Source organism: Bison bison, unplaced genomic scaffold (genome assembly GCF_000754665.1).
Source record: "Bison bison bison isolate TAMUID 2011002044 unplaced genomic scaffold, Bison_UMD1.0 scf7180017854400, whole genome shotgun sequence".
Taxonomy (NCBI): domain Eukaryota; kingdom Metazoa; phylum Chordata; class Mammalia; order Artiodactyla; family Bovidae; genus Bison; species Bison bison.
Window position 1 is genome coordinate 11,198 of NW_011484973.1, and position 11,404 is coordinate 22,601.

At 35.5% G+C, this 11,404-nt stretch overlaps 1 protein-coding gene across 1 annotated transcript in view; it reads left to right on the forward strand.

Annotated features, from left to right (window-relative positions):
• The window catches only part of RLIM (ring finger protein, LIM domain interacting), an 18,563-nt gene extending 9,023 nt beyond the window's left edge, over positions 1-9,540 (forward strand). Inside the window, exons 2-4 of the mRNA XM_010856803.1 lie at positions 4,371-4,563; positions 5,413-5,496; positions 6,715-9,540. Of these exons, the coding sequence (XP_010855105.1) occupies positions 4,395-4,563; positions 5,413-5,496; positions 6,715-8,297 (1,836 nt within the window). The 5' untranslated portion in view covers positions 4,371-4,394 and the 3' untranslated portion in view covers positions 8,298-9,540. The remainder of the gene's footprint in view (positions 1-4,370; positions 4,564-5,412; positions 5,497-6,714) is intronic.
• The last annotated feature ends 1,864 nt before the right edge of the window (positions 9,541-11,404 follow it).

Below are 11,404 nucleotides of genomic sequence, written 5' to 3' on the forward strand. Positions count from 1 at the left end.
AAACATGCTTTTAACTGAGCTTTTGTTGACTAAAAACTTCAGGTCATCTTCATATTGCCAGGACAGGTCCCCCTGTCCCCATCAGCTTGATAACCCTTAAAGTGTTTAAAGTAGCACATTTACCATCATTTTTGTTGATTTCCACTCATTCTCACAGCCCACTGAGAATTCAGGATTTGTTTTTTTATTATATACATCTTTATTACCAACTCCCAGCATTGAGTTGTCTATAGATTTGGCTGGCATGTCTTTGACTTGGTTCTTTTCAAAATGCTTAAGACTGGGCTCTTTGCAGGTTAACATTGCTCCATAATCTTTTGAGAGTGGTATTCAGAAACTGTGAATCTGTTAAATTGTATTGTCATCAAGCTCCTTGCTACTCAAACTGATTCTAGGATTAGCAGCATCAGCATTACGTTAAGGCTTATTTAAAATGCATGCTCTCAGGCCTCACCCCCAACCTACTGAATCAGAACCTGTATTTTTACAAGATTTCCAGGTGGTTCGTTTGTATGTTGGAAGTTTGAGAAGCATGGATCTAGCCTATATTTCTCCATAAAATAGGATGCAAAAACTTTTCAGACTCTGGACAAAAACCAAGCCAGGCGTTTCAGCAGTATTATCATGATGCCTCTATCAAAAGTTTCTCAACCCTGACTCTGCAATGGAATTACCTGTGGAATTTTTAAAATGTCGCTGTCTGATTGGCCCCAGAGAAAGCTCCTCAGGTGATTTTAATGTGAGAATCTTGTAAAGCAAGTTCTGTGTGAAAGAAGACTATGTAATGCAAATGAGGTTAATTTGACAGTGAATTCCACTTGTGGTGAACATGTTTTTCTACATGTTTGCAATATATCTGATAGTCTATAGCAGAATTCCATGCGCTCCCCCTCCCCAGGTTTTGTGCCAGATTTTGCTGTGTTAAAGTTTATAGACGTCACTTTCTTTGCAGATTAAGATCATCTGGTATCCCCTGTTCTCTGATTTCTCAAAGACTGGAAATTTTGCAGTTTGGATTTTGTTTTGTTTTTTGTTTTTTTGAGAAACTTGGTTTTTTCCACTACTTTCAGTTGGAAGATGATTCTCCTTGCTGTATAAGATAGAAGTTGAGTGCCTCTACCTACCATCTTCTATTAATATACCATCTGTATCAGAGGCTTAGTGAAAGATCTCATTCTTATTTCAGATTTGTTTTTCAAAGCCATTTAAAAGCTCTTTCGCATACTTTTGAAAGTTTCTGTTCCTTGTGGGCTTTAACCTCTGACACTATTTTTAAGGCTTTGTGCCATTCTTGTAACAGTCCTTGGTATGTGATTTTTCTGTTATCTTTGGTTCCTGTCCTTCAAATGTCAGAACTTATCAGAAATTTTTGCCTTCTTTGAAAGCTTTGCATTCTTAAAGCCTTTCAACCCTACTGAGCTTTCAGTTTTTAGAAATTTTCAGAACTATTTATTAATCAATTCCTTCATAAGTGGAATTGATCCTTTCATGTTACTACTATTCAGAATATTAACTGCTTAATATTAGCCTAGTGTGATTTTCTTTGGTTTGGGAAATTATGGCTGGACTTTCTTTGTGCTTTTCTGTATTTTTTTTAAATTAACTGTGTGCTATTTATTACCAATACTAAGTTGTAGAAAATTTTGGCTTGTTTTTTTTCATTGCCTGGTCCATATAACGTTAATGGGTGTTTTATTTAACCTATTGACTTCTAGTCTTACAGTTTCAAGTTATTTAAAAAACAGCATCTTTCAGAAATTTATGTAGTTTAGTCTTACCAAAATTAAGAAATCTTAGTTATGAAATTAGGAAACTCCAAAAAATATTAAGGTCTTTCTCCCTTTCCCTTTCCTTGAGATAATTCATCTTGTTTGTTTAAAGAATGATAGACTAGTTCTAAGAATAATGATCTAAGAAAAACAGTGGAGAGCCAGATGTGCCCATGTATAGACTAAAATTTGTTTAGACTCATCAGATAGGTAGACAGTCTTCTTTGTTTTTTTAATATCTGAAAGATGGCTTGTTTTTATTTTTCTCTAGTATTGACATAAACATCCAGATACTTCGTGTTTTGTGTGTGGGATTAAATCGTAGTACCAACATAGATTACTACTTTTCCATAAATCAGATTTTCACATGTTTCTGAGTTAACTTTTGTCATTGTGAACTTGAGTCAATCTGGGGTTGGAAGGAAAAGAATATACTATATATTTCCTAGGGCTGTACAAATAGTGAGTGAGAATTAAGTTTTGGCTAGTTTTATGTACTATCCAGAGTAGGGGTTGACAAACTTTTTCTGTAAAAGGCCAGATAGTAATTTTTTTTTCACTTTGCTAATTAGAATTGAACATATTACGTAGTTATTTATATAAAAACAGAGAAGCCAAATTTCCACAAAGTTTCTCTTGATGTAATAATAAATGAGTACAATGTTTTATAATACAGGTCTACTAATGAGAAGAATGGTATTCCTTTTGGTAGGATAACATTTTGCTAAATTGGGGCTAAACATTCTTTATCATCAGAATCATTTGCAGATGTCCATTTAGTGTTTTCTGATTTGAAATGAGATTTTACATATTTCGTCGTTGAAAATACCTTCACACATTGAGTACGCTGTCTAATCAATATACAAACATATAATTTTAATTGTAAATTTGCCTGACTCAATATATTTTTGCTCTATGCATATTTTTTTTTAACCACCATTTCAGTTGTAACACATCTTCACAGATTCCACCTCAGGTTGTGCTGAATTAGTGTTTCTCAGCTTCTTTGAAAATGATATCACCTGTAGTTAGTTGTTCCATGCAAACTATTCATAGACACTACTGCTTTAGTCACTTCAAACTCCTCAAATAACTTGACTCCTTGAATAAGCAACTGAATAGTATCAGTTATATTTGTCAACTCCTCAAGAACCAAAGGGAACTACTCATTTGCTTCCTTGTTTTTCACTTGATGATTGATATATCCCAGTATTGTCATTTTTTGAGCACCTGTTCTCATTAAAAGGCTAATAATCTTAAACCAGTTAATTTTCTGTGGACTATTTGTTTAGCTTCTGCAGTCAAATGCAATTTAGCTAACACAGCATTGATAAATGTCTTTCCTTGCTTAGCCAACAAATGAGCCACTTAGAAACTTACTCTGGTTGAAGCTTCATTTTTTATTTTTATGAGGAAATATTTTGTGATATTTGTTTTAAATTTTCTAGTTTTTCAGACCATAGCTTTCCTGTGAATTGGAAATACTATGATGAGTGCTTAGTCTAATAATATTAATGTATATTTTATTATTTTAGCACAGTTTCAGTGTCATTGCATTATAAATAAAATATTTGCCATCTACTCTAATAAAATAATCCATACTCCACTGTGCCTTTAGAGATGGTATTCAGTGTTCATCAAGTTTTACTGGAATACAGCTGTACACATTCATTTACATATTGTCTGTGGGCTGCTTTCTTCCTATAATGGCAGAGTTGAGTAGTTGTGACAGAGACTATGTGGCACCGTCACTGCTTTGCACTGGTGGTCTGTGCACTGCAAGTCACGGTGATGCAATTATAACTTTACAGCATTTCAAGTGCCATGCTCATACTGTAACATTTTTCTAAATTACCAGTGCACACTCATCGTATTAAATGGAGAAAGTGGGCTTGACCATTAGCATTTTTAGAACTTCTGTTCTACATGGCATATCTCTGTGAGAGGCAGTAGAGCATAGAGAAACCTGAATTCAGATTGTCCGGGTTCAGCTTCTGGCCCTGTCACTTGTTAGTTGTGTAACCCTGATCAAGTTATATAACCTCTCTATACTTTAGTTTCTTCATCTGTAAAAAGGAATAACAACAACAACAGTGTTTGTGCACAGTGTCATTGTGAGGACTGAAAAACAAAAGCAATTGTAGTGCCAAGAATTCAGTGAGCTGCTTGGGTCTAACCTTGTTGAATACACACCGTTCAATTCTTGCTACACTGCTGAATTCTTACCTGTATTTCTCTAACCAAACTTTTCTCTGGACAGGTAGCTAAGAATTTATTTATTGGATCTCATATAATTTTCACACATCACAAAATATTCTCTTAGAAAAACATTTAAAAGTGTAATAATCATTCTTAGATCTCAAGGAGAAAAAATAGTCACCAGGGCTAAGTTTGGTCCATGGGCCATGGTTTGCCAACCCCTGACCTAGTCTTTTCCTAGTATGACAGTGCTTTTCAGTGTTTGTATTAGGAAGTTTCCATTCATATGAGGTCTTAAAATTCATGTCTCAAACTGAATTCTGGATTTTCACATAATTAAAACTGTTCTATAGAAGATATACTGACTTTTGTTTTCAAGAGTGATCTCCTTTCTCCTTTTAGATAATTTTCCACTTGTTCATCAAGATGGAAAGCTCAGATTGTAACGATAAAGGAAGTGGTGATCAGTCTGCAGCACAGCGCAGAAGTCAGATGGACCGATTGGATCGGGAAGAAGCTTTCTATCAATTTGTAAATAACCTCAGTGAAGAAGATTATAGGCTTATGAGGGATAACAATTTGCTAGGCACCCCAGGTATGCAATGTGTAGTTTAAAGATTTACATATATATAAATTGCTGGTCTTTAAAAAAACAACTGTTTTTTTAAAAAAATGTTTTGTTTACCATTGTGAAGTATGATTTTAATACCAGGGATAGAGAATGAAATTTACTGCTGTACTTGCTACTTGATTTTGTTCACTCATATTTGCAATTATCCTATGTCAGGATTTATAGCAAGGAATTATATTATGAATTTATAGTAAGCTGAATTGAAAAGAGTGGAGCTGAACAATCTTTTTGTTATTTATCTTTATTTAACTACTAGACAATGGTCTGGAAGAGCTAATAGGAACTTTGGTTCTTAGGACAGACTTAACTCTGTTTTGTCATCTCTCATTCTCTGAATATGTCCCAATCATAATCAACCAGAGCTAGCCTTGGGTGAAATAGTCAGTTATTCAGAAATTTGTGCTTGGTTATTCTTTTTTGCCTCATTAGGTCCCACTTGATTCTAGTTAAAATTCATTATATCACTTCCTCCTCATTTCTGTTTAATTCTATTAACGTTTGAGCAATTGCTTAAATTTTAAAAGGTAAGGTGTTAGCATGGTTATTATATTAACAAATCATCTCACTCACTCTGAGTTTCTTTGTCTTAAATGCAGATAATATCTGTCTCCCAGAGTTGCATTTTTAAAGAATGAGATATTGTATGCAAAAGCATATTGTAAACTGGAAAGGAATACAAATAAATATAAGTTGTAATGTCATGCTCTCAAATAGGTGAATTTTCCTCAGGTTCCTACTCTTCGGTTGTCATCTCAGATGGATAAGTCATTGGATTTTATTTATAACTTCGCAAACATTTTAAACTGTTTTCAGGTGAAAGTACTGAGGAAGAGTTGCTGAGGAGACTACAACAAATTAAAGAGGGCCCACCACCACAAAACTCAGATGAAAATAGAGGTAAGTTTTTCTTGGGAGAGGGGTGTAAAGGATGAAATGGATAAGGAGCTTCCTAATGATAAATGTCCGCCAAAGATAATCCAAATCAGTAGCACAAATTAATTTGGTGTTAAGTAACTGCTCATAAAAAGAACTGGCATTTTCTTGATATTTGGTGAGAATGTTAACTTTTTTTTTCCCTGTTTCACCTGTGGGATTTTTTTGAGTGTTAATTGGGATATAGGAATTATATATAATGTGATCTTAAATGTGTCTTAAATGTGATCATTTTTCTTGATTTTCCACCTTCATTGAAATTTCCCTGTACCCACTGAATTATTCCTTCCTTATAAACCTGATTTCCTTACCAGCAGAAAGGTTGCATTCTCTAATCTAGTGCTTCTCACTGGGGTATAATGTCTGGAGACATTTTTGGTTGGGAGTTTGCTGTTTGCTCTAGTGGGTGGAGGTAAGGGATGCTGCTAAACATCCTAAAATGCACAGCACAGCCCCCACAACAAAGAATTATTTGGCTCAAAATGTAAATAGTTGCACTGTTAAGAAATCTTGTTCTTCCCTCAGGTCTGGTGTTTCTCCTTCAGTGTGAAATATGATACCAGGTTGTTGAATGTGCTGTATATGTACTGTGCTAGGTTCAGACTCTTTACTTGTTCTGATCTCTGATTTCATGTTAATTTAAAATCTTGGTAACATGAAGAAGTAACCTATAAATCTTGTTTATATTTTTGCAATGTCTAAAGCAGTCCTGTAGTTTTTAAATGTCCTGTATTATCCAAGGCACTTAAGTCAAGAGCCCAAAGAAATGTTGTAGACTAATAAAAATCTAACCCAAAAAATGTAATTTGAACTAAAATACTAGCCCTGTACCTTAACTGGTGTTTTACCTTATTTGATTATGTTAATGTTTTGACAGTGGACTGAAAAATGTCTTCTGACAGTCCCCAGTGGTACACTAGGCTCTGTATACAATGCTAAAAATAGACTTCTTCCCAATTCCCTTTTTTGAAAAATGCTTTAAATTTCTCTAGAATTAGCTTGCTGTTTTAAAATGGAATTGAAAGTTTCCTGCTTTTACTTGCCAATCAGTGCAGTATAGTTTAAAAAAAATCTGTAAATTGAAATTTGTTCAGAATGTTTTTCTGTTAATAATATGAAGTTTCAGAGTATGATTTCTTATTTTTAATAGTTCCTTTTCACCCCTCCCTTTTTAAAAAACAGGTGGAGACTCTTCAGATGATGTATCTAATGGTGACTCTATAATAGACTGGCTTAACTCAGTCAGACAAACTGGAAATACGACAAGAAGTGGGCAAAGAGGAAACCAATCTTGGAGAGCAGTGAGCCGGACTAATCCAAACAGTGGTGATTTCAGATTCAGTTTAGAGATCAATGTTAACCGTAATAATGGGAGCCAAAATCCAGAGAACGAAAATGAACCATCTACAAGACGTTCTAGTGGAGAAAGTATGGACAACAACAGCCAAAGACAAATGGAAAATCCACGATCTGAAACAACATCTGCAAGGCCACCCAGATCAGAACGAAATTCAACTGAAGCATTAACAGGAGAAGCCCCACCTACCAGAGGTCAGAGAAGGGCAAGAAGTAGGAGCCCAGACCATCGGAGAACCCGAGCAAGAGCTGAAAGAAGTAGATCACCTCTACATCCAATGAGTGAAATTCCACGAAGATCTCATCATAGTATCTCATCTCAGACTTTTGAGCATCCTTTGGTAAATGAGACTGAAGGAAGTTCTAGAACCCGGCACCACGTGACATTAAGACAGCAAATAAGTGGACCTGACTTACTAACTAGAGGTCTTTTTGCAGCTTCTGGAACAAGAAATGCCTCACAAGGAGCAGGATCTTCAGACACAACTGGCAATGGTGAATCTACAGGATCAGGCCAGAGACCTCCAACCATAGTCCTTGATCTTCAAGTAAGAAGAGTTCGTCCTGGAGAATATCGGCAGAGAGATAGCATAGCTAGCAGAACTCGGTCAAGGTCTCAGACACCAAACAACACCGTCACTTATGAAAGTGAACGAGGAGGTTTTAGGCGTACGTTTTCACGTTCTGAGCGAGCAGGTGTGAGAACCTATGTCAGTACCATCAGAATTCCAATTCGTAGAATCTTAAATACTGGTTTAAGTGAGACTACATCTGTTGCAATTCAGACCATGTTAAGGCAGATAATGACAGGTTTTGGTGAGTTAAGCTACTTTATGTACAGTGATAGTGATTCAGAGCCTAGTGGCTCAGTCTCGAGTCGAAATATGGAAAGGTCAGAGTCACGGAATGGAAGAGGGGGTTCTGGTGGTAGTAGCAGTTCTGGTTCAAGTTCCAGTTCGAGTCCTAGTTCCAGTTCCAATGGTGAAAGTTCAGAGACTAGCTCAGAGGTATTTGAAGGCAGTAATGAAGGAAGCTCATCATCAGGCTCATCAGGTGCCAGGCGAGAGGGTCGACACAGGGCCCCAGTAACATTTGATGAAAGTGGCTCTCTGCCCTTCCTTAGTCTCGCTCAGTTTTTCCTCTTAAATGAGGATGATGATGACCAACCTAGAGGACTCACCAAAGAACAGATTGACAACTTGGCAATGAGAAGTTTTGGTGAAAACGATGCATTAAAAACCTGTAGTGTTTGCATTACAGAATACACAGAAGGCAACAAACTTCGTAAACTACCTTGTTCCCATGAGTACCATGTCCACTGCATCGATCGCTGGTTATCTGAGAATTCTACTTGTCCTATTTGTCGCAGAGCAGTCTTAGCTTCTGGTAACAGAGAAAGTATTGTGTGATTAAGGTCTGAACTCTCAGCTATGTATCTGGTATAGTGATGGGCAAACAGGAATCACTTGCTTTCTGTCCACTTTTTGAGTGGTGCTTAAATGTAAAGTAGCAACCAGAATTGAGTCATTGCTTTCTGAATGAGTCATTGTCCTTTCTCTAATTTCTGTTCCCAAAAAAAGGAAGTATTTAAAAAGCAACATGTTAGGACATAAAAATCTGACTTCAGTATCAGTAATTGTTATTACTGATGATTTATCATGTACTTGTCAGTTTCTCCTTTGTTATCTTAAAAGGTCTGCCTTAGCAATGACTCTTACCTGTTTTCATATTGATCTTTAAAGTTTCATATGCCATAGGAAAGAGGGGTGAAGGAAATTCCCAGTTTAGACTCAGTTACAGTACATGTTTCCTAAGTGACTGCTTAAAGCTATACCGTTCCCAGTTATTAGTTGGCACACATTCAGCTACATTCTGAATATCATTTGTTCACCTTTCAGACAAGGTGATATTGGACTTATCAGTGTAAATAACACTAAGATTAGGATCTTCTAAGTGTATAACTGTCTTCTAAGCCCATCACTGTGGCACACTGTAGAGTGAGCTTATAGTTTAATTGAGATATTTATCTTGTGGAAATATTAAAAAAAAAAGCCTATGCTTGTGTAAGTGAAAAATCACATTCATTTGTTTAAAAATGTAAAGCTATTTTGTAGAGGCTCAGTACTTTTTCCAATGCACTGTTGTATTAATGCATTAAAAATTGTAAAGTACCATGCTTAGAAATGAAAAAACTGCTTTTTGTGAGCCAACATAGTAAAAAAAAAAAGAAAACACACCAAACAAAGTACAAAGCTGCTTTTGTAAGTGTGTAGATGTAAGAGCAGAACATATCTATAATATTTAATGTATGTGAACAGCTACTGTGACCTGCAAAGGAAAGGACAGAGTATGGATTTAGGCAGGAAATGAAAGAGGGAGTATAGAGAAAACTGCTTGGAAGAACTTAAACTTTTCATGAAGACAGTAATTCCACAGATCCTTGGCACAGTATTCTACTTGAGCAGATGAAGCAAATTTGGCAGAGTTTTGGTTTAAGAAAAACAAACCACTACCCCCTAGCACAAGTTACATTGATGTTTTTGCAAGTTTGCTTCTCAAAAAAAAAAAATGGAGGAAAGAGACTGTAAACCACTTATTTAGCATAAGAAGTGAAGTTGGCACAGATGAGTATACTAGTAGGAAAGTCTCAAATTTGCATTGTTTTTGGTATTTGTTATTCAAGGTACCAGTGCACACTTCTTACTATCTCTAATACAGACCTAATATCTCATATCTAAAGACAAGATGAAGAACTAAGGGAGTTTTATTTTTTGTGGAAAGTGAGTCGTGTTGGGTTATTTGAAATTCAGATTTTAATTGTGCTGCCCATATTTGAAGATGAGAAGGCTGACTCACAATCTATGGGATATGCACTTTATGTTGTTTCCTTAGCTTTGTGAAGAACCCCAGTACTCTTGCCGACTTTCTTTTGAGGCTGGTTGGGGTTAGGATTAGTCTCACTGTGGAGGACTGTCTTTTTCTGGGAAACGCTAGTGGGCCCAAAGAGGGATTGAACACATCCTTGGCTCTTAACAAAGTGAGCTGATACCCAGGTATATGTAGTCAGATGCTCTACACAATAAATAAGTCTGCTTTAGGAATTATCTGGCTACCTTAAGTGTTACCAACTCAGCTGTAAAGATTATTTCAAAGCTCATTCTTTTATATTTTCCTCTGGCTTTCAATCCTACCTAACTATCAAGGAAATTGTAAATATGGTAGTTGTTTACTAAGGATATGTACTGCTCTTGCAAGAAAATAATGTCCAAACAAAGCTTCACTTATTTTTTTTTAATATAAGCAGATTTTACTGTTTATGGCGCTTATGTAATACATTTTATCTTTCTAAAAAAATTGTCCATGTAAAAGTCAGGATTTGTTTATATTTGTGAGCCTCCTTGTATCCTTTACTAAGGGTGTAATCTACAGTTTTCAGATCTGCAGGGTAGTCCTGATTGGCTAAAAACAAACTCATTTTCCTCTTGGTATAAAATGTCCCATTATAATAGGGGTGTTCATTTTAAATAGTTTAAAAACAACTGCATCACATTCTAAGCATAAAAGAAAGTTATTAACAGGTACCTTCCTAACCTCCCAAGATGTATTATTACTCATTTGTGAAGTATTAAGAGGTAACTCATGCAGAATGCTGGTTATGAATGTAGATACTGAAGCTATTCATAAACACTGGAAATAGAATTTTAAGTTTTTAGCCTTCAATGCACATATTGGACATGTGCATGTGAAAACCTTTTTCAATAGCACTCATTAATTTCCATTGGACTGTGTAGAATGGATACAAATATTTTAGTGGAATTTGCTACTTGATTATTTTTTTTTGCAAGGTCCATGACCAATATGTACTTACTAGTATGGACATTGAAGACAAGGTCATTTGTAGGTGTCAGATGTACAATGGAGAACAAAAATCTTTTTTCCCACCTGCATCCAAACAACTGTTCTCTTGAGGGAGCATTTTCTTGCAAAAGACTTTACATTTCATTTTGTACCTTTGCACTTTTTCTTTATTACAGAAAGGTTCTGTCTTGAGGACCTAGTTTGAACTTCATGCAATAATAGGAACAAGAAAAAACAATGTTGGGGCATTACATTGTTCAAAGCATAGGGAAAAAGTACTAAAAATGAAATTTCTTGATTATTTCAGATTATTTTAAAAAACTCATTTACTAGTCTGAAACGTTTGAGGTGTTTAACTGCAAGCAGCTGACGTGATTGAGATTTATTAGTACTAAAAACAAAATTGAACAAGTTAGCTTTAAAGTTTGCAGACTTTAGCAACACTAGAAGATCAACCAAATTGTTAATTTGGAATATTTGCTCTAAAAAGAGCACATTAGTTATACCTTAGTGGTGGTAATGGAGGGTGGGGATTGAGAAAAGTGTTCATGTTAGTGTTGGAGTATAAGTAATCAATTGTATAAACAATTACAAAAAAACATTTAGCACCAGGATTGTGTGTGTGTGTATACATGAAATCTCTAAAAACATGATCCTG